Consider the following 24,641-nt stretch of genomic DNA (forward strand, 5'->3'; position numbering starts at 1 on the left):
ACTCTGAGATCCTTAAGTAGTCAGCTGGTAGAACCTCGGGTCAGAACCAAACGCGGTGAAGCTGCTTTTAGCTACTATGCTGCTCACAGTTGGAATCAGCTTCCTGATGACCTCGTACCCCAACTCTAGTAACTTTCAAACCAAAATTGAAAACCTTCATGTATTCACCAGCTTTTGACAGATTTATTTCTTGTGCTGCACCTTCAGCACTGTTAAGTCTTTAACTTTGTCTATAATTTTATTTCTTACTTTGAAATTTATTAGTGTATTTTTAACTTTCATTTTAGAATATACTCTTTATTGTTGTCACATTGATTTCAATGTTTTAGGTTGCTTATTTGCACCTGGAAAGCACATAAAATTGCTGCTGTGTATGAAATGTTCTATATAAATAAAACTGCCTTGACTTGCTTCACCTCTGACTCAAGCAAAACCTCTTTAGGTCCATAACCATGATTGTAGATATATATTCTTTAACAAAACAAAATGCTTTTCAATGTTATTTCAGCAGAAATTGTGGATAGTTTTTCTTATCAATTGTTTCTTAATTGCAACTGCAGGAAGGACATTGTTCAGTTACGATTCATTTAATTCATTGTGGATTTCTCTTGAATTGAGGCTTAGGAAAATTCTGTTAAATAAAGAAATTGTTTTTTATACAATTATGATGCAATTTGTGACTTTGTGTAAATTTGTGTGAGAATAACTAAAATAACACTAACTAATGTTAAGATAAAAGTGAGTCATACATTTATTATTAGCCTTACGAAACCGGTTAGGTTTTATTTTGAAATGTCAGATGCCGGAAGTGTTGTTTTTCCGGTAAATATGTGAGTCGGTGATAGTCACCCCCCCCCCCCCCCCCCCCCCCCCCGGGTGGGGCCTCAGCGATGATTCACGGCACAGTAACGGTAACGGGACAGGAGACCGGACACGACGAGCTCACGGTGAACATGTTCCCGTGGCTGGTCTGGGGTAAGTTTTTCTTCTGTTTATTATCATCAGACAATCTTACGGCAGGCAGTAACTGGTCCCAGATCAGCCGAAAAAGTTTAGCAGAGATGAAAATGGGACATCCGACTTTTATAAACCACAAAGTTATTTAGGATTCATACTGGCTGTGCAACTATTTGAAAGCATCCGGGAGCTTTATTACGTGAATGTTTTAAATATTTTTATCTCCCCCCCCCCCCCATATTTGTTTATAACACATTTACTGGTGCGGTGTTATCGCATTTGTTATCATGTGCGTTAATAACACATTTAAAACCACTTAATGCAGCAGTTTTAAAACAAAGGCTTTCCCCTCTTTCAGTCGTTTGTTCAACGTTATAATTGTTTAAGTTGAGACAGAAAATGTGATGATTATATTGAGTACTAGTTTTAGTGGGTTTTGAAAGACAGAAATGTGCATAACAGAAGGTCAGATTAATCAGCAAACGCATGCAGCTTTATTATGAGAAACAACACTAAATGATACTGGACACAAGCTTCCTCTCATACTTAGTATATCATGACTTTTCATATAGAAATAAATAGCTTAGTCATTTTTTCATCCTCTATTGAATTCACTGCAAAACTCTTTAGCCATCCATCCTTCAAAACAAATAAATATTTATGAATATTTACAGGTCCTTCTCAAAAAATTTGCATATTGTGATAAAGTTCATTATTGTCTAATGTACTGATACACATTAGACTTTCATATATATTAGATTAATTACACACAACTGAAGTAGTTCAAGCCTTTTACTGTTTCTAATATTGATGATTTTGGCATACAGCTCATGAAAACCCAAAATTCCTATCTAAAAAAATTAGCATATTTCATCCGATCAATAAAAGAAAAGTGTTTTTAATACAAAAAAAAGTCAACCTTTAAATAATTTTGTTCAGTTATGCACTCAATACTTGGTCGGGAATCCTTTTGCAGAAATGACTGCTTCAATGCGGCGTGGCATGGAGGCAATCAGCCTGTGACACTGCTGAGGTGGTATGGAGGCTCAGGATGCTTCGATAGCTGCCTTAAGCTCATCCAGAGTGTTGGGTCTTGCGTTTCTCAACTTTCTCTTAACAATATCCCACAGATTCTCTATGGGGTTCAGGTCAGGAGAGTTGACAGGCCAATTGAGCACAGTAATACCATGGTCAGTAAATCATTTACCAGTGGTTTTGGCACTGTGAGCAGGTCCCAGGTCGTGCTGAAAAATGAAATCTTCATCTCCATAAAGCTTTTCAGCAGATGGAAGCATGAAGTGCTCCAAAATCTCCTGATAGCTAGCTGCATTGACCCTGCTCTTGATAAAACAAAGTGGACCAACACCAGCAGCTGACATGGCACCCCAGACCATCACTGACTGTGGGTACTTGACACTGGACTTCAGGCATTTTGGCATTTCCCTCTGCCCAGTCTTCCTCCAGACTCTGGCACCTTGATTTCCGAATGACATGCTTTCATCTGAAAAAAAAAAAGTACTTTGGACCACTGAACAACAGTCCAGTGCTGCTTCTCTGTAGCCCAGGTCAGGCGCTTCTGCCGCTGTTTCTGGTTGAAAAGTGGCTTGACCTGGGGAATGCGGCACCTGTAGCCCATTTCCTGCACACGCCTGTACACGGTGGCTCTGGATGTTTCTACTCCAGACTCAGTCCACTGCCTCCGCAGGTCCCCCAAGGTCTGGAATCGGTCCTTCTCCACAATCTTCCTCAGGGTCCAGTCACCTCTTCTCGTTGTACAGCGTTTTCTGCCACATTTTTTCCTTCCCACATACTTCCCACTGAGGTGCCTTGATACAACACTCTGGGAACAGCCTATTCGTTCAGAAATTTCTTTCTGTGCCTTACCCTCTTGCTTGAGGGTGTCAGTGATGGCCTTCTGGACAGCAGTCAGTTCGGCAGTCTTACCCATGATTGCGATTTTGAGGCTTTTAAAAACTCCCAGCCTGCAGGCAGGAATCTTTTGCAGGTGTTTAGAGTTAATTAGTTGATTCAGATGATTAGGCTAATAGCTCATTTAGAGAACCTCGTCATGAAATGCTAATTTTTTGAGATAGGAATTTTGGGTTTACATGAGCTGCATGCCAAAATCATCAATATTAGAAACAATAAAAGGCTTGAACTACTTCAGTTGTGTGTAATGAATCTAATACATATGAAAGTCTAATGTTTATCAGTACATTACAGAAAATAATTAACTTTATCACTGTATGCAAATTTTTTGAGAAGGACCTGTAGGCACTTTGTCGATGGCCAAACCTAGTTTAACTGTTCTAGATGTAAAACAACATTTCCCCCCATTAATAACTAGCTAAAGATAACTGTCAGAGACTGATGTGGGAATTGTGTGTTTTTAGAAATCTTTAGTCTTCACTTTGTTTTATTTCTGGTTCTTTTGAAACACAATGAACGCAGTTTATGGGCAACTGAACTGAACTGAACTGAAACATTCTCAAAAGAGTTGAAGAGGGTTAGACTTTTGTGCAATATATTAATCACAATTAATGAAATGTGAAAGAATGAAGTAGTAGTGTTTTGCATTTTTATCTGCGAAATCTTGAGATTATTATTTTTTGTGTGCAGTTTGTTTCGCACAGACTTCAGGCCTGTTGTCTCATGTGCAACAATATGAGGTTGTTCGACCTCAAAGACATCAAGAGAGACGAACCAGGAGTCTTCTGAAGGACCAGGTGAGGAGGACGCCAGAGCAGATTCAGGAAATTCTTATAATCATGTTCAACCCCAGAACTGGAATGTCTCATCTGGGCATCAAATCTATGGGGTGTAGACTACATTGGGCAGTTTTATTTACAAATATGAGAGCATCTGTCATTTAAAAGTATTACCTTTCATCATATAGAGTTCACACACACACACACACACACACACACACACACACACACACACACACACACACACACACACACACACACACACACACACACACACACACACACACACACACACACACACAATATATTTATATATATTCAATTCAGTTTATTTATGTAGCATCAAATCACAAAAAGACTTGACTTAAGGCACTTCAGAAAGTAAACAATTCAACTGAACGTACTTATCGATGCACTGAGTTCAGTTCTTTATGCAAGTTAACTAATTGCATCAAGTCACTAACACTAAATGTCAGAGACTTTACAGCAATCCCCATACTAAGCAAGTATGCAGCGACAGTAGAGAGGAAAACACCCCTTTAAAGCTGTTCTAGCGAATCTGCAAACAAGTTAGGTTTTTAAAGCAAACACGGTCATGGAACACTTACCCCTCCTCTCGGGTATGTTCCGTGGATCCACGTCCACTGGAACCGGAAACCTATATTGCCAGAGAGCACATGTGAGTGGCAAACACCGATTACCATTGTCTAGGTCCAAACGTTGTTTGTTGTCTATGACTTCAAATGGTGTTTAATTTTTTGGGACTCTGGTAGTTTGTTCTAAATTTGAAGTGGTCTCACTGGGGGGTTTGAGAAAATAGATGAGACACACACACACATTTTTTTTCTTTAGTATATTAGAAGCATTTTCCCACATCTCCTACCTACAGCTACTCTTTAGCTGATATTTTACTCTAATAAAGGATGTGAGTTTGGCCTCGGGGTCAGTAATGATTCAATTTCCTTTAGCTTTATCCCGAGAAAGTTCAGTACGACTTGAAAATCGAAGGGAGAAACCACACCATTAACCTGGAAAAAAACAGGTACAATTCACATTTCTACCTTTAAAGATTACTTAAAAAATTTGATATATAATATATTAATTTAAATGTGTTTTATTACAGGAATCTAATAGGGGAACGCTACATAGAAACAGTTTATTCTGAAGATGGTAAAAGGATGACAGGATCGCCAAGTCAGGTGAGAATTTAATCTATTTTGTGTTTTAAATTGTTGTGTAAAACATACATTTACATATAAAAGAATAAGAAATAATAATATGCTGTGTCTAAAATTAAGATGTAATAATATAATTCATGAAGATTATTCTCTGATATCATACCATGCAGAGGCCTGTTAATGTAGTTCTGTTAATGACTAAAATAATGAAAGACATTTTGTAAGAAATCTGAGATGTTTTGATGTTTTTTATGCAGTTTTTTCTTTAAACTGTCCATCTTATTTTTTCGTTCTCAAACTGATCTCAACTTCCACAGATGTAATTTACATGCTGATTCAAGTAAATAAGTTCTATGAATTTATGATGGAATAATTTCTCTGAACATACTTTTTATTATATTGAATAGTTCATATTTTTTATCAGTAATTGTTCAATCTATAGCTTTGTAGGGTTTGGGAAATCGAGTGCTTTAAGAGCTCAATATATATTACCTCTACTTATGACCAATAAACTGTGATACTCTTATCTAAATGTAGAATATCAACCTGCTTGGTCTTTATGTTGTTTAACCAGAAGATTCTAGGATTCTTTGTTTTATTAAGGTATTGTACACACTTCGTTTTGATTCAGAAAAGAGTCAGGTTTATAAAAGTAAGAATTAATTTAGCAAACAATTAAAACATGACAGGTTAACTAACATTTACTGTGATGGATGGAACTAGATGTGATGTATGAAACCTATGTGTGAATGCGGTGTTATCAGAACTTCCGTATCTAGGAGAGCTGAGTTCTGGATATAAAATAATTTGGTTTACGTTAAGCTATGAAGTTGATTGATTGATCAAAAACACATCAGACGCAGTCTGTCATGTCTACATACCCACTCGAAGACCCTCGTTATAGATCCAGAATGTCGAAGTCCTCGGACTTCCAGGCACCGAGGTCCGTAGAAGAAACTGCGGCACTACTAGACCGGTCTTAGAGTTGTCTCCAGGTCACAACAGACGGATGGAACCGCGCGTCTGGCGGACTCTTAAGGAGTCGAAACAATATCAGCTTGCTCTGCAGGAACTGTTTGCTGTATCAGCTTCGCAGGTGCAAAAAGATTTTGACAACGTGTCAAAATCTTTGATGGGTTAACGAGGTTTTGCTTCAGATGGCCAGCCTGAAGCTTTCTCAAGAACTGATGAATCACCAGAGTGATCCGGTTTTAATATTCTCATGTTATGATTTGTGTAGCCAACCAGAGGTTGACAAGTTGAGGAATATTACCAAGACAACTCAGAAACACGCCTTCCTTGATCCGGATGCTCTGATCTGGGGTAAAGGGCTATCTATGTGTCATGCGTTTAACTTAACTAAAATCGAGAAAATTCACCAACACCTTTCTACAGTTTCAACCCTCCATCCTCCCCCTGATGTGTTTAGTTATTCCTCACCTCTGTCCAGTTTCTCTATTCCAAACGCCTCCACTATTTCATCACTCATCCATAAATCTAAACCTTCAACCTGTCTTCTAGATCTTCTTCCCACCGCCTTAGTTAAAGCCTGTCTCCCGTCCCTTTTACCCCTCATTATCAACATTATAGAGTCATCTTTTACCACTGGTTCTTTCCCCGCTCTGTTTAAGATGCCTGCTGTCACTCCCATCTTAAAAAAGCAAGGTGCTGATCCAAACGGCATACAATAACCTCCGTCCAATCTCTAACTTTCCATTTCTATCCAAAATTCTTGAAAAAGTGGTCGCTGTTCAACTACACTCTCATTTATCTCATAATTCTCTTTATGAAACTTTTCAGTCAGGATTCCGCTCCCATCATAGTACTGAGTCTGCTCTTATCAAAATTACAAATGATCTTCTGTTGGCTGCCGATACCGGTCTTCTCTCCATTCTCATTCTGCTTGATTTAAGTGCTGCTTTTGACTCCATTTCCCACCCCATCTTACTCAAATGACTGTCTGCAATCGGCATTACCGATACCCCTATGGCTTGGTTCAAATCTTATCTTTCATCACACACCCAGTTTATACAACTTCACACTTTTCAATCTCGCCCTTCTCCTGTGACTTCCGGTGTTCCACAAGGATCTGTTCTCGGCCCCCTCCTTTTTATCATCTATCTACTTCCCATTGGCGGAATTTTTCGCAAACATAATGTTCAATTTCATTGTTATGCTGATGGCACTCAACTCTATCTTGTCACCAAGCCTTCCAGTACACATCCTCCATCCTCCCTCACTGACTGTATCTCTGACATTAGTTCCTGGCCTTCCTCAAATTTCCTAAAATTAAACTGCAATAAGACCGAAATCCTTTTAGTTGGCTCCAAATCCACCTTTCTATAACTAACAATTTTTCCTTTACCATTGATAACTCTTCAGTTTCACCCTCCCTCTTGGTAAAAAGCCTGGGTGTCATTTTGGACAGCATACTTTCATTTCAGCAACACATCAACAATACCATTAGAGCTGCTTACTTTCATCTAAGAAATATTAACTGTCTCCCTCCCTCCCTCTCTCATCAGACTGCTGCCACCTTGGTTCATAGCCTAGTCATAAGCCGTCCTGATTATTGCAACTCCCTACTATTTGGCCTCCCCCTGAAATCCATCAACCGCTTACAACTGGTCCAGAACTCTGCTGCCCGGGTAGTCACCCAAACTCCCTCATTTCACCATATCAACCCTGTCCTGAACAAACTCCACTGGTTACCTGTCAAATTCAGACAGTCTCGTGTCTCCATTTTGACCAGATGTTGAATGGTAAAACTGTACCTAAAAACTGACCATTGCTGGACATTACAGCTTTGTAGCTTTATCTACAAACAACAGCATCAATATTAATTTAAAATCTTCATAAACTTGAATAAATGTTATTATTATTATGATGATGATGATGATGATGATGATTATGATTATTATTATTATTATTATTATTATTATTATTTTAAAAATCACACTGTATTAGGGCTGTGCGATATGGCCTAAAATCAATATCACAATATATTGAGGATTTAACCTTGATAACGATAAATGGACGATAACTAGAGGTATGCGCAGAAACAAAAGTTGTCCACTAGATGGGGCTGTCACATGTATTACGTTGAGTCACAATTTTACGTGATTCAAGGTGGTACCGCTTCTTAAAGGCACATGAATGTTGCCAACCTACACACTTTTTCATTTTTTATTATCTATTTTATTGACATGGGAAAAATCATCTCGATAAGAGTCAAAAATTTCGATGTCGATAAATTTTTGATTTATTGCCCAGCCCTACCCTATATGTTCCTCTTAGTAAAGTAAAACTTGCAGATGTGTGCATTTGTCCTTCAGATTTCCCACAAACGTCCCGATTGTGATAAATGCTGGATTCCATGGTTTTATGGATGCTGAATCAAAGACGCTCTTTGTGACGCAGTCTGAACTGTTTCCCTGCAGGAACACTGTTTCTACCATGGGCACGTCCAAGACCAGGTGAACTCCTCCGTCAGTGTGGGGATCTGTTCAGGCATCAGGTAAAAAACGAGAAAGAAAAGAACACTTCCTGTTTTTGTTTTAGCTTGTTGCACAACCAAACTCAACAGTGTTCAGGAGGAAAATGTTGCTTCATGGTATTTAGTAATCAGCTTTGGGTTAAAAAAGGAAGCTTTTAAACAGAATCATTCTTATTCTTGCAGTCTATAGATGTAGTTATATATGTATATTTTTCATCTTTCTATTGGCTTTCAACAATGAAAATACTATTAAATGGATGGAAAATAAACAAAATAATTTTAACATCAAACCACCTGAATTTGTTTTGGTTGATGGGAGGAGATATTTGTGGCTGAAGCAGCTTTTAGTTGTTATAATTGTTGCTGTAAGAATAAATCCACTTCCTCTCTGTGTTGGTGCTAAGAGGCTTCCTGAGAGTCCAGCAGCAGGTTTACATGATAGAACCTCTGGGACGAACTGATGATGAAGATCATGCAGTTTATCGATGGGAGCATCTGAAGGTCGGCGGCCAGCTTGGCTGTGGCCCCTCCTCCTTGCTGTATGACCAGAACCAGAACCACAACCAGGACCGGGCCCCTCAGCATGCTGGCCTCTTCACGTCCAGATCATGGGTATGCAGTAGCACCAGGGTTTCTGCTGACAGGAATCAGTTTAATGATCCAGTTATTGATCACCAGTAAGTCTGATCTGCAGTCAAAGATCCGTAACGAACATCGACTTTTATACGGGAACAACAGAATTTTTATGTGATCTATTTTGGACCTGATGAGTTTGATCCATCATCAATTGTAACAACGAGCCACATGATTTTGAAAAGTGAACTCATAATATCCAGTTTATCTGAGGTTTATTTTTATTAATCAGAACAGTGTACCATTTGTTGACATGGAAGGGGCGGAGCTTAGAACGTACACTGCAGCCAGCCACTAGGAGGTTTGCTATTTGCTTTGTTTCAAATTTCCTCCCCACTTTCCTGTGCTCAGGCATTTTCTTCAAAGTGATGCTGATATGTTTCCATGGTGACAGGCCCAGGTGCAAAGTGAACCACTATTATGACCCAGAAACCCACTACTGAGCCTGATGTTCTTCAACAATACAATACCAACACATCTGTAGTTCTAATGTTTTAATTCTCTGGCTTGATGTTTTCTTCCCCTTAAACCTTTTTAAACCTCACATGACTGCTAGGAGATGAGCTGTTTGGGTTCCTCCCAATGTGCTGCTGTGCATTCTGGGTAAACATCTCCTCTTCTGTGTGATTGTTCCAGAAGTCTTGTGGTTCGTTCAGATTAAACTTTACAAACCTAAACTGAGTGGCTGTTTTGTTTTCAGAGGGAAAATTCCAGAGAAGCCAGACATGTTCGGTCTTTTTCTAACTGTCCTGCCATAACCTTTAACTTTTAATGGAAAGTTTCTCCACTTTTAAAGGATGTTTCCCATATGTGTTTTTGTTTTGGCATAGAAATGTAAAACCTTTGAAGGCTAAGATGCTTAATCTTCTCTTTTAGAATACTAAACCTCTGCCGGGTCCTGAGAGGTTTGTTGAGCTGGTTGTGGTGGTGGACAACACCGAGGTGAACGTCGAAATTGTCTATGCATTTGGATGCTTTTGTCTAAAGTTACAGCTTTTAACTGATGATGCTTCTTCGGCAGTACAAACTTTATGGGAAAGAGACTAAGTCTCGTATCCTTGGAGTTGTGAATCACATGGATAAGGTAAATGAGCTTTGACCTGTGACAGTTTAAACTTTAATGTTGACATTGACTCTTGACACCCGCCTCCTTTTCTCTCCACCTGCAGCTTTACCGCCCCCTGAACATCCACATAGTGCTGGTGGGTCTGGACATCTGGTCGTACAAAGATTACATCCATGTGGATGAAAAGCCAGAAACCACCTTGGATAATTTCCTGTTGTGGCGTAAAGCTGAGCTCCTGCCGAGGATGAAGCACGACAACGCTCAGTTTGTGACGTGAGGATCTGTGACGGTAGCTGGTTAGCTGCAGTGAGGTTTGATCTCATGCTGGCCTCTCCTCCACAGGGGTAAAAAATTTGCCAATGGCACAGTTGGACTAGCAAATAAGTTTGCCATGTGCACAGAAAACTCAGCTGGAGTCAGTCAGGTGTGTGTGCACACGCATGCAGCTTGGTTTGAAGAGTTTTACTGCTTTGTATTTTTGCATTGCAGTCACCAAGACTCTTCCTCTCCTCCAGGACCACATGAGCAACCCTCTGGGCCTTGCCTCCACCATTGCCCATGAGATGGGACACAACTTTGGTTTATCCCATGACTCCGCAGGCTGTGTGTGTGGTCCGTTCCAAAGCAGCACAAATTGTGTGATGACTGAAAAGCTCGAGTAAGACCACACCTGTTCATGCTTTATTTGTTTTCAGTTTGACTGCTTGCTTCTGGTAGTTGTAGTTTTTTTTTTCATGTTGCTGAAGTTTAGTTTAAAAAAGTAAAAAAAATCAGTTAAACATTAAAGGTGTGGTTCACTGAAAAAATATTTTTAAATGATTACTTATAATTATAATTGGTCTCTCCGAATTATTTCGTACATTTCTGAACATGAAAATAGTCCCTACACCTATCTCCTGCATTCACTTCTGATAGAAAATAGACGTGAAACTCTAGGATTAGAAAAGCCTGACAGATCTACGTCAAGCAGTTGCTTGGGCTCACCCATACTGGTTTGCAACAAGGAAGGCCGTTGTTTTAGCATCCAGAATAAGCAGAGAACGTCTCGACTAGCAGAAGCTAACTGTTAGCATTAGCAACTCAGCCACATGGCAGAAGCTCCTCCAGCTTGTTATTTGTAGAGATAGAACATCAACTGCAGAGCAAATGGAGCCAGTGGTAGAGTCGCATTGCTGTTTTCTGACCCATGGCAAGATGTCCAAATATCAGCAAATAAGACTGCCGTGTTATGGGCTCGACACACGGGAGGCGACAAACGACCGCGATCAGCTAAATTTGTCGCTGTCGCTTTTATTACCTGACACACGGGAGGCGACAAATGACAGCGATCAGCGAAATTTGTCGCTGTCGCTTTTATTACCTGACACACGGGAGGCGATCCGCGGCAGCGGCAAAGCCATCTACGCGTTCTGTTCCATGGCGAAATCGAAACTTCCGTTGTTTTGTTTGGCTGTGTCAGGTTGGAGGGAATTAAGGTTATTTAAGCGGTTCAGAGTTAATAAAGTGGTAGATATGATGTTTCACAAGGTGCTGCTAGAGTTATGTGAAATCTTACTTCTGATTTTACTGTATAAAACATAATAATAATCAACTTCTCCCCCATGTTTGCTCGTGTAAGAAGCATTCTGTCCGCTCATTGGTCAGTGAATGAAACCTCCGTTGATTGGTCCTCGTCCGAGCGACAGCGACGAAAAGTTGAAAATGTTTCAACTTTCTGGGATCGCGTCACTGGGTCACCTGCGCATGACACGTGCACGAGCGCAAAATTTCACACGCACGTTTTTCGCGTTTCGCTTGGCAGGAGGGAGACCCGCGATTATCGCTTTGTCGCGCATGTCTCATTGAAAATGAATGGAGGAGAGGCGATGTCGCCTCCCGTGTGTCGAGCCCATAACACACCAGCTGCGAAGTGCTGCGAAGCAGATCTCTCACGAAATTTGCGCGCTGCCCGCTCTCCCTCTGTTCACATCAGGCGAGAATTTTTCGACGAGTGCTTCCACTCATGCCTACTGTCCCCCCCCACTTCCGTGCCCTTGCTGTGTGTGTGTGTGTGTGTGTGTGTGTGTGTGTGTGTGTGTGACCAGTTTGCCCTGCTTGTTGATATCAGAAACTTTGCTAATCCTGCTGCAGTTTTGTGGACCAGTTCCTTTCTAAATGGTTAAGTAGGTAACTAGTGTTTGTGGTTGCATACAATGCTGTAGTATATTTACCTTTGTATTAAACGTATTCACATTCATCAAATCCATCTTTTGCTATAAAAACAGCATTTAAAATCATGGAAATTCCATGTTTCTCCACAGGAGTGTGTGTGTGTGTGTTTTCATCTCCCTAGTCTATTTAGATACACAGAAATGAGGACATTTATCAATCGCTGTGTTTTATTTAGAAAATTCTCTTTATTTTGTTAAATTTACCGGTCTGCCTCTTCTGTTTTGGTTTGGCTTCCTGCCAGAATTGACTCGGGACACGAAAAAATTTGAGCTCTCTCCAAAACGATTGCTGCTTGGCGCAAGCCTTCATGGTGCATCGCGGCGCTTTGCAGAGTGTAGGTGAACAAGGATGCCAATTAGAAGCTCTCATCGTTCCACGACGCTTCGTGGCACATCGAATCGCTTCCGCATCTGGTGTGTTCTGGGCGTGAAGCTCTGCTTGAATGTGGCAGACTTGTCCGTGCTGATGCAGGCGTCTATGGGCTTTTATTTATTTTTTTGCCCCAAGTATGGCTTGCAAGGTATTCATTCCTACCTGAGACCACTGCAAATGTGTTGATTAATCGAGTTTCCCACACCTTTTAAAGTAAAATTCATGAGTCAACATTTGAAGGCAGCAGCTGGATTGTTCAAAACTTTTCCTGTTTCTGTATCACTTTACCCATTAACCACTTATTCGTGCGTTCTGACCTTTCTCCTGTTCAGAACAGCAAATCAAGCATTTCCTGAGTTTTTTAGCAACTGCAGCTTGCAGCAGCTCTCTGAATTCATGGCCCGAGCTCAGCCCAGCTGCCTCCACCAACCCATCCTGGTCAGAACCATCGCTGCGGGCCCCCTCTGCGGGAACGGCCTGCTGGATCCCAGAGAGGAGTGTGACTGTGGCACAGAGCAGGCAAGACCTACTTCAGGACCTGATGCAGTTTCTGCTTGTTAAAATACAAAAAGAGTTAAAATAGTTTTCTTGTTTGCTCATGTCTCTTCAGTGAGAAGGAATTCTTGGCTGACTAAGTCTGTCAGGGAAACGAGGACATTTAAATCTGTTCTAATCTGACAAAAAATTATTATTTTTTTAGGAATGTGACAATCCATGTTGTGATGCGTCAACATGTCGCCTAACTGAAGGATCTGAGTGTGCTCATGGACAGTGCTGTGAGCAGTGCAAGGTTAGTTAGCCATCTTTTATTCATCAGTTTATAAAAAGCATCCAAATCATAAAACATCAGAAACAATTTCATGAAGGATTTGATGAAACTGACTAGATCATCAGATTTCTGCAGTCTTTAGTTTTCACTTGTTTTATTTCTAGAATTGCAGCTGTAAAATCCTCCGACTCACATTCTTAACTAAATGAAAATTTCACTCTAAGAGAGCCGATCCAGACCAGAGTCCCGACAAACAGCTGCTAAACTGCAACTCTCTTCACGTGTCTGAGCAGAACCTCCGTGAACCGTCTACAGGTGGTTCAGAATGCCTGTGCTCGTCTTCTGACCAAGTCCTCCAAACACACCCACATCACCCCGCTTCTCCTCCACTGGCTGCCAGTCCACTTCAGGGTTACTTTCAAGATCCTGGTTCAGGGGCCTCACTTATCAAGCTTGCTTACGCACAAAACGGGGTCGGAAAACTGCGTAAGCAACTTTCCACGCAAACTTTGGGATTTATGAAAGAAAACTTAGCGGAAAAATGTGCGCAACTTTAAGTTGACTAAGGACCTGGCTTACGCACATTTTGGACATGGAGAGCAAATCCAGTGCTGCTGCTGAGAAGGATACAATTATGAAATCCTGCAGCATTATCACTTGTACTGCTTCGTGCGCACACAGAACAAGACCCCCACATGCACACACACGCGTGCGCGCACACACACATGCGTGGACACACACACACACACACACACACACACACACACACACACACACACACACACACACACACACACACACACACACACACACACACACACACACACACACACACACACAGCCTGAAGTGCAGAATATGGAATGCAGAATATCAGCGGGGGGACAGATTGAGACACAATGTCATGCGTCTGTGACAGTGTGTGTGTCCTGTCACTGTGACCCGATTGATCATGCACCCTGGCTACTTGAACAAGGGAGATCTCTGCTTGGCTGACTGGTTAGCGTGCGTGACTGTAAGGTTTTGGCCCAGACAGAACCTCTGCCTTGTCACTCACTCAGGATGTTACCAGCTGTTTGTCAACAGAAGAAAAAGCAAGAGTCCAGGATGTTGCAGAGCTCTGACTTTTTATCTTTTTTTTTTTAATGCAAACAATCCATGACATTGGGGCATGGATTCCCCTTAAGAAGCAATCAAACAACCAACAACAGTGCCAAATCCACCCTTTTAAAGCTAACTTAGAACCAACCATTATGACATGGGCAGGGGAAACAATTAGCTTGAAATCCTGCAATCAATAAAGTACATCTCAACAAAATATTCCAAACAATCTATTTACATATTTACCTCCGACCTTTACTCAAAAGAACAAAAACAACAACAACAACTACACTTAAACAAACACAAGATAACCTCCTCCTCCCCCCCCCCACCCCCCACCCCTTCAGTCAGTTAGCTTCTCCCTCATGGCTGCCTATAGGTGCGCTTCCATGGCAACACTTAAACAAATGACCTCAGAAGGAAAGGAGTGATGATCACCAATAAATCAATTTAACTTAAAGTAATTTTTAGATCACCAAGCTTATTTGACCTAAACACACACACACAGAAATACAGGATTAAACAAGAGACAAAACTATTAGTGAGGAGATAAATCCCTCACAGTGACTCACCCGGGAGTCTGGGGATTGAATCCTGATCGGATCATTTTTTTATATCCGCCACAGATCTCTCTGAAGAACTCAGCATTGACGGCCTCAGCAACGTTGTGCCACTCCGTGGATTTTCTCTTATTTGTTTTGCAAAAGCACTTCCTTTCATTTCTCCACCTCACCCACAGGTACCTCAATTTCTGCTTGTGAAATAGTGCTTCCTTGATCTGTGGTCGTGATCGAAATGCTGCAACAAGCCGGCTTATGTATATGCATGAGATCCACAAGGCACTTTGCATTGACCATTTACGGCAGAAAGTGGGCGTGTTGAGGGCGGGATGTGACTAAAAAGCAGCTGAGAACCTTTCTAGATAGTTTCTGATTTATGAAGCGGAGATTGCGTGCAGCTGTGCGTACTCCATGTTTGATAGATCACAAACCTACTTGGTGTAAGTACATTTTTTTTGCTGAGCTTAAGTACGGTTTTAGTAAGGATTCTACGCAATGTTTGATAAATGAGACCCCTGGTCTTTAGGGCCCTACATGGACAAGCACCATCATACATTGGTGATCTTCTCATTCCTTATAGCCCCAGCAGGTCCCTGAGGTCCAGTGATCAAAGCCTACTGGTTGTGCAGCACCAGGCTAAAGACCAAAGGTGACAGATCATTTGCTGCTGTGGCCCCCAGACTCTGGAACTCTCTCCCCCTGAGCCTGAGATCAGTGGACTCAGTGGTCTCCTTTAAAAAGCAGCTGAAAACTCACCTGTTCAGTCTGGTTTTTGTATGACCTTCATCACTACCTTCTCTTCATGCTGCTGTTTCTACCAATTCTGCCTTTCTCTGGATCCTGTGATAACTTTTTTATTATTCATTTTTGTCTTCCTTCTCATTTTTTAATCTTAATTTTTTTGTTTTTCCCCCATTTTTTATTACACTATTTTAAAATCTTTTTTGTTCTTGTGAAGCGCCTCGTGATTTTTATTTTTAGAGGCGCTATAAAAAAGTTTCTTCTTTGTAAAAATTACAAATACTTCCTGTCTTACCAAACCGAACTTCCTCTGTTTAGAGAATTACGAGTTTACATCTTCAGGACTAGTCTCTCAAGTGCAGTAAAGACTAAAGTTCTCCCATCCTAAAACAGCTCCTATCAGCAAAATGTCTATTTGCGGTTCACTGAAATGTTATTTTCCAAACCTTACCAGCACCATAAGCGCCACATTACATCAGAGATATTAAGCAATTCCTGCTGGACCTGACCTCTGGATGCACCAGAGGTGTCACATTTATTTGCTGCTGCTATGTATTCTTGTAAACACAGATTTACATGTAAATTACTGTGTAATTTGAAACAGAAAATAGTGTAAAAGTTTATAAAGTCATTTAATGGTGGGTGATGTATCAAAAATACCATATCATGATTTTTTTTGGTGAATTCACAATTTTTTCACTATCAAGTTCACATTAATTTGAAACTAGTGATGGGTAGAGCTAATTATCAAAGAAAAGCCCATTGGCATTCCTTCATAAACACACTTGAAGCTCAGAGTGTGTGATATCTAAAATGGTCTGAGTGGAACCAGTCACTCCAATCCTCCATGTACTAATATGATCATATTACCCAACCCTGTAATGTTACATGACCCCCTGTGAAAGAAGATCTCAGCTGTCAACAACACTTATGTCTTGGCTGCACATGGACAAGCCATTAGCTTATTAGTCTTTTTTTAATCTTTTCAACAGAAATATTATTTTTACACTATTTTAAATTGTAGCAGTCTGTGTCACTCACTGCTGCAGATTCGCCCTTTCAGTCTGCCAATGCCTCCTTGTGGTGCATTTTTCAAAGGAAATGTGGGTGGAGTAAGACTCTGGTAGGGGGTGACTGACTCTTTAAATGTCAGTGAGTGCAAACTAAATTGAGGACCTAAACCTTTTACAGAAGACATTTTGTTAAATGGCACTGTCAAGCCTGGACAGCAAAACCACCTTAATGTAACAAACCTGTGGGTCTGAACATCATTATTCAAACCAGACATTTATTAACAGGAAACAGAAGCTACCATCATCCCAGGAAGGATGTAGTTTATTACATCCTTCTTCAGCTTCAAAGATTGGACACATCCATTTTAATACACTAAACCTAGGGTACTCAATTCTAGGCCTGGAGGGCTGGTATTCAGCATGTTTTAGTGGTTTCTCTGTTGCAACACACTTGATTCAGTGGTTCAGTCACCTGTGCAGCAGCTCATCAAGCTCTGCAGAAGCCTGTTAGTTACCTGCTTGTTGAAATCAGGTGTGTTGAAACAGAGTTAAAACTAAAACATGCAGGATACCGGCCCTCCAGGCCCAGAATTGAATACCCCTGCACTAAACCATCCTATGTACTCCATGTTGTTCCTGGAAATTAAAATGAGTCAAACTTCCAGGTTTGTCTTTAAATCTTGAACTGGACTTACACCAACAGCTTAAAGCTTCGGGCACAGTGTGCAGGGGTTCTGCAGGGGACTGTGACTTGCCTGAGTACTGCACCGGAGAATCACAGGACTGTCCAGAAGATAGTTTTGAGATGAACGGCAAAGGCTGTTACAACCACATGTCAGGTTTCTGCTACGACGGCCAATGTCCCAGCCTGCATCAGCACTGCTGGAGGCTGTTTGGAGACGGTATGTTAAATTCTCTGCTATCAGTCTGCTAAAAAATGTTTACTGTAATACAAACTCAGTCTAAATATGATGACAAAAACAGAAGAAACTGACTGTTTAACAGCCAAAGTTATGTCCGGTGTTTTCCCTTCAATTGACCTGTAGGTTTATTTTTATTTATTTTTTTTAGTTAATTCTGCCAAATCTTCATCAAGTATGCAGGAAACATTTTATCCAAGATTAAACCAAAGAAGAAAAAAGCAGATTATTTAAATAACTTATCTGATGTGTCAGTTATTTGTTCATTTATTGCTGGCTTTGTCCAAATATTACCAAAGATCACACTTGCATCCTGGACGAGCCCCCAATTGAGCCCTCAGATTTATTGAAAATTTCACTTGTAGTTATGGTAACTCATACAGATCTACTACAAACAAACCATGGACAAGATTTACATTATTATTTATCATCTTGTTCAGTACAGTTAATTAGGAAAAGGCATTAAAAATAAAAATTCAGCTAATTTAATGAGTGAACTATTTCAATAATGGACTAATTACAACAAAAAGAAGATCTATTGAAACTTTTCTGTATTTTATTTCACAGGAGCCAAAATTGGGCCTGATTTTTGTTTCAACCTGAACAGACAGGGTATGGAAGGAACCAACTGTGGTGGAAACAAATCCCGCTTCATTCCCTGTTCTTCCTCGTATGTTTCAGCTTTTACACTGAACCCAACAGACACCTTAGTCTATAAATAACCAGCACAGAGGGACGCTGTGAAATACCAACAAGTTTACATTTTTTGTTGCAGGAATCTGAAGTGTGGGTCCATATTTTGCACAGGAGGAGGTGAGTCGATAACTGGTAAACGTGCAGGATATACCATGTTTGGTGTGGAATGCAAAGTGGCTGTGGAGGATGATAAGAGCAGAAACATCGACATGGTACCATCAGGAACTGTATGTGGAACAAATAAGGTAAAATCCTCATAACTGAGGCACCTTGCTGTTGTAAAACCTAAAGTAATGTTTCATTATTTATGTATTTATGTATTTATTTATGTATTTATTTATTTATTTATTTATTTATTTATTTATTTATTTATTTTTGCTGTGGACAAAACATTTGTGCAGGTTTGTCTTGGCAACAGATGTGTGGATGTTTCAGTTTTTGGTAAGAAGGAAGAATGTGCAAAGAAATGCAACAACAATGGGGTGAGATCATTTTAAGGTTAAATGAATTTATTTGTAACAGGAAGTTTACTTTTAAAAGGGTTTTTTAATGTTTTCATATAATCCAGCTTCATACCCCTACTGCACACTGGAAGCATCAGCAGCGCGGAACGGCGAGGGAAAGGTTTACTCTTAACAATCGCTGCACTCCAGTGCACACTGGGACAGTCTCAGCCGTGGAGCGACGTCTCCGCTGTGCTTCTCGCTCGAATCGCGAGATCACAAAATTCCTTGAGACTTCTGCCATCCTCCTCGCTTAACTTTCAATATCACAAAATGCCTTGCGTTTTTGCCATCCGCCATTAAACCAGAAAGAAGAACATTCCCGCTTAATTTCACTGTTTGATGTCATAAATGATGTAGTTCCTCTCCACTGCCAGGATTAAAGCTGTGAAAAACACTCTGCTGTACTTCTGAAACAATACTGGGAGTAAATAAGCTGTTAGTTCACTTGTATTGATGTAATCTACATAGATAAGAAATCGCATCGCTGCAGTAGACTTTTATTTTGAAAATTGCTGGTGATTTTACACGAAAACCGTGTGTGATTTCCTGTCTAGGCCTATGTTAGTTGCAAAAATTGATGCGTCCCAGAAGCGGCACGCAGCAGAAATACAACCCGATCCTATCTTTAGAGGCGCAGTGTGCCCCTTCTGGTACGCACCTGAAAATTGCTGCGTTGCAGCTGGTTTGAATCAGTCCCATAGACTCTAATGCATTCTGTTTGAAGCAGTGACGTTCCGCAATGCTGATGCTTCCAGTGTGCAGTAGGCTTTATTTTGTTCAAGCTAAAGCTGTTACTGAACTCTCAGGCCTTTCTGCCGAATCAGTTTTGTTTTGTTTTTTCTTTAGGTGTGTAATCACAAGAATCAATGCCACTGTGATCCGGGCTGGGCTCCACCTTACTGTGAAATCAAATATGCTGATTTACATAAAGGTACAGAAAACTCATTTTAATAAAAAACAACCATTTGATTGCAGTTTTGACTAGTTTTAGCAGCTGTTTGGGTCGACTCTAACATCTGTATTGATCAGCAGAGACGGAAACGTGTCACATGAATCATTTCTCCAACGCATTAATGACTCAGATCAAAGATGTCTCACAGCAATAAGGGTTTAAACTTTAACTCACACACTAACCTGAGTTTGCTTTGCGATTGTGTAACTTTTCTCCTCCCAGAAACAAACACCTGAAGAGGAACCAGAAGCTTTAATTTCACTTACTGGCATTTGCAAAAGAGAAAGTTGTGAGATCACCGTCATCTAAAATCTGATGACATCTGTTGTTTTAACATGGGCCCAAGGGCGTCAGTTTGTTTTCAGAATTGCTGGGGACAATAACCATAAACTTGAGTGGGGTTTAAAAATTGCTGGGGACAATAAAGTAGGCTAGCACAGGGGTCTGCAATTCGCGGCTCTGGAGCCACATGCGGCTCTTCCATCCATCTGATGCGGCTCTCTGTGCTTGTAAAATAATGAATGGATATTTAAATAAAATGCTTTATATTTTACTGCATTAATTTTACACCTGTATGCCAATTCTAAATGTAAAGATTGTCTGCGTAAACCTGAACAGGTCCAACCCGGTCTTACTGTGAGACCGGGTTGACGGGTCACGCTTGTGCGTAATCATAGGCGCTTCTGAGCTGAAGAGGATGTGAGATTCTGGGATTCTCCTCAGACGGCTCCTGGATGTGTCGCCACATTGGAGACAGGAACAAGCACTATTCAGCCAAAGTTTCATAATCAGGGAACATTTTCTAAGTGACAAGTCTCTCTGAGAGACAGGGTTTGGAAAACACTCGCTTCAGTGGGAGGAATCTTCCCGCATGCGCACTGGTTCTCTGCGTGGCTCTGGGGTTAATCAAGTTTAATTGTTTCTCTTTGCAACAATCTTCACAGGAAGGCAAAACAGTTAAACGGCAGGTTACATATATTTCCATTTGACTGTTTATTTTGACAGATGAACTCAAGGATGTTGCTTGGTTTGAAAGAATTACCCCGACGCACACTGATGCGCATGGATGAGCTGACATTTTAATACGCACATCGCGGAGGTAAAATATTCCCATCAGAACATCAGAGCTTTATACTGGACACTGTGTTCAGCGCGGCTCGGAGCGCCCACGGTGGACAGTGAGCTGAAGATCTGGGGTTCGCAGTGCAGAACCACGGTGCATGCGATAAGATTTCCTCCCACTGAAACAGTCTGGAAACCCGGTCTCTCTGAGGGATGTGTCACTTGGAAAAATGTTCTTTTTATGAAATTATGAAACTTTGGCTGAACAGCGCTTGTTCCCGTCTCTAATATGGAGACGCATGACGCGTAGAGACATTTGATCACGCACAAAGTTTATGTGGAGCAGAAGCGGTTGGGCCACGGCAGGTGAAACGTTCCTAGCCTACATGAAGTGAAACTGTTTAATTGTAACATTAATGTGTTACTGGACACACTGGTCTGGTTGGTTAGACCAGTGTTTGAAGTGGAAAACACACACACACACACACACACACACACACACACACACACACACACACACACACACACACACACACACACACGCACGCACGCACATGCAGGCGTTTTGAAAGTGGGGGGGACACAGCTGCCAATCACAAATTTTGCCGGGGACATGCGTCCCCGGTTAAAATGACGCCTATGCATAGGCCTGAGAAAAATCTTTTCTTATCGTCATTTTCATTTGTTCATTCATTCATTTTCAGCCTTATCTTGTCGTACGATAAAAATCCCTCTCTATATAGATAGTTGCTTCGTGTAAAGCAACATTTAGGATTTTCTGAGGCACAAACCAACATTTGTGCATGGAACTATATCTAAATGTTTCATTTAAGCAGACAACAACATTTAGAGGGCTTCTAAAATCATTAAAAGATTTTAATTGTTCGGATTAGTCATGATGAAAAATCACGTAGCATTAAAAAGAGAGACATGATCTTAGCAACTACAATATTCCAGGGACTCAGTTGTTAGTGTAGCTTAAAATGACCTATAAGTCCAATCTAAATCCATCTGTGAGTGTAAATAAAAAGAGCTCCGTCTGCCATCACATGAACTGATGCTTGTGTTCGGTTAGCCTCCTCTGAGCTGCCCTAGGAATGCAGTTTTGTGTTTAATTTAATTCTCGAGTGTGAATGTTTTTCCTGTGTGTGTTTGCAGGTCGGAGTATGAACGTAGCTGGAGTGTGTGCAGCTGTCTCCACCCTCCTGGTGATCCTCCTGCTGATAGTTGGGCTGCTGTACTGCAAAAAGAACAACATCAAGGGCTACATCTCCAGAAGGTTTGGTTTCTCTGTTTGGATGGTGTTATATTCGTCTTTCACCGCTGAGCTAATTAAAGATGTGTTAACAGGAAAAAGAAATCTGCTCCCAGGAAGCTGAACCCAAAGTTCCAGGCAACGTGTGTCAAAGAAAGACCTGAGATCGGCCAGCCCACTCTGGTGGAGTCCACAGTGTCTCTGATCAACAGCCCTCTGGTTCTCCCTGTGGTGCCCAGCAGACCTGCTCCACCTCAGACTGGGTCACCGTTAGTTACAAAACACCAAAAACAGGACATCGTTCTTCTTCAGCCTCCTCGGAAACCAACTTCATTAGCATCCACCTGCGAATCCGAGTCGGTAAGATATCTGCTTTTAATCTTCATGTATAATTTAAACTGAGGATCAGATTTAGAGTCTCAGCTCTAATTCTGATCCTCAGCCTCATAATTATCTCCTCAGACGTCCAAAAAGTCCAATTGAATAAAACATGGAAGCTTTGGTTTCCAAATGACTTTTTACTCACTTTGGAATAAGAAAGAGAAAGATTGTTGGTCAGTGAGATTTATTCATGTATTCAACAACTGACCATGGTCACAAACCCATCATCACTTTGTCAGCTTATGATGCCTCGAGTTCCTTTATCTGCCTTCATCAAAAAAAAAAAAAAAACTTTAACACAAATTGTAATAAAGAAGAGCTACTAATTCGATTTTTCATGTTATTGAGAAGAAATAATTAGGAAACAAAGGCTTTATTTTCAGATGAAGTAATTAATTGATATTATCAGTAGATAACCCAGAATTTCACTGGGCTGCAGCTGATGATGATAATTTACAAAAAAAAAAAATGTATGAAGTTTCCAAAATGTCTAAATATAATGTTTATGATGGTTTTCTGTTTCCTCTGTGAGTGTCTGACCCCCTCTCTTGTGTTTCTGATTCTCTCTGCGTTTTCTAAATGTTGTGACATGTTTAGTTTTCTTTAGGTAAACTCAGAGTCATTGCGTGTCAGGAACCCTCATATTGTATGGATAAAATTAAATGTCATTAATTATTTTGTTTGTTCATCAACAGAAGAATAATATACATCTGGTGTTTTAGAGCCTCATGATAGAAATGCTTCTTATTAGGGTTCATCAGCTCTGGTCTCACAACATAAAATATTTGCAGTTACAGCCCATAAAATCACCTTTCAGTTTTCTTAAGTTTAAATTTGTTAGAAAATAATGAAAAGGTATGAATATTTTAAAGGTGTGGATAACTGAAAAGCCCTTTTTTAAAATTATTATTTTTGATTACAATTAGATTAAAAATAGTCTCCTACACCTATCTCCTGCATTAGCGTCTGATAGGAAATAGACGGTGAAACTCTAGGATTAGAAAATCCTGACAGATCTGCATCACACTGTCACTTAATGGACTCACCCACCTGGACTCATGACAGGGAAGGCTGTTGTTGGTTTAGCGTCCTGGAAATGGCAGAGAACGTCTCGAGTAGTTGGAGCTAACTGTTAGCATTAGCAACTCCACCACACAGCAGAACTCCTTCAGGCTTGTGTTATTTATGGAGATAAAAGATCAGTGTTGCAGAGTCAGTGGTAGAGTCTTGTAGCTGTCAGCCAATCAGTGGTGAGATGTCCAAACATCAGGAAGTAAGACTCCAAATCCTGTCGTCTGAAGCTACTTTCTCCTCTAGCTGAAGTTTCCATGCAGAAAGAGGCGCTTCTGGGCTACCCCCCTTCCCCGAGTATGACGTACAAGGCATTCAACAATCCTACTGGAGATCATTGCAAATTAATGGATTGAATGAGTGTTCAATGGCTTTAAAATGTGATTTGAGGAAAAGTGATTATTTGCCGCCCAAATACATTGAATAAAAGCTCATTTTTAAATAAAGTTTGCTTAGAACAAAAACTCAGTTTCTGCTGATATTTTAACTTGATCACCTCTCAGTGGGAATTCAGACCTGATCCCCCTGAATTAATGTTTAAAAACCTTGTTTTTCTTTTTCAGAGTAAAGAATCCAAACCGAGTCTTCCACCAGTCCCACCAGTGAAACCCAGCCCTCTGCTGATTCCTAGAATCAAACCGAGTCCTCCTGCTCCTCCTCGGCCCCCGGCGAAGCCTCAACTCCATAGACTCATGTGAAATTCTCATCTAATGGCTCGGTGAAGGAGGATGTAAGGAGTCTGTCTATCTGTGGAATCAACACAGATTAAATGTCGGACTGAAGCTTTGGTGAGTGGAACTGGTTTCTGGAACAGAGACCAACATCTGCACAGCTGCTGTAGAAGAGACTTTAGGTTTATTTTTATCCTTTCTGATAAATTCAGTGTGACAACTGAAATGTTGAGCTGCAGTTTCATAGGGTGTAATGTATTCAATGTTCTCTCATGAGCCGTTTTTTTTATTGTTCTATTGTTTTTAAAACAGCGTGAAGTTGAA

General features: G+C 40.7%; 1 protein-coding gene across 1 annotated transcript; it reads left to right on the top strand.

Moving 5' to 3' along the window:
• The first annotated feature begins 869 nt into the window (after positions 1-869).
• On the top strand, positions 870-24,428 carry LOC107387480 (zinc metalloproteinase-disintegrin-like protein H4 subunit A). Its single transcript, XM_015962468.3, has 21 exons — positions 870-975; positions 3,577-3,683; positions 4,634-4,707; positions 4,789-4,864; positions 8,284-8,360; positions 8,744-8,951; positions 9,849-9,914; positions 9,994-10,056; positions 10,142-10,311; positions 10,381-10,462; positions 10,554-10,696; positions 12,954-13,140; positions 13,322-13,411; positions 17,507-17,705; positions 18,291-18,393; positions 18,499-18,664; positions 18,821-18,901; positions 19,772-19,856; positions 22,098-22,218; positions 22,290-22,554; positions 24,210-24,428. The coding sequence occupies exons 1-21, from the start codon at positions 891-893 to the stop codon at positions 24,342-24,344; spliced, it is 2,583 nt and encodes an 860-aa protein (XP_015817954.3). The 5' UTR covers positions 870-890; the 3' UTR covers positions 24,345-24,428.
• Positions 24,429-24,641: the final 213 nt, after the last annotated feature.

The sequence above is a fragment of the Nothobranchius furzeri genome, chromosome 16 (assembly GCF_043380555.1).
Source record: "Nothobranchius furzeri strain GRZ-AD chromosome 16, NfurGRZ-RIMD1, whole genome shotgun sequence".
NCBI classification, from domain to species: Eukaryota; Metazoa; Chordata; class Actinopteri; order Cyprinodontiformes; family Nothobranchiidae; genus Nothobranchius; species Nothobranchius furzeri.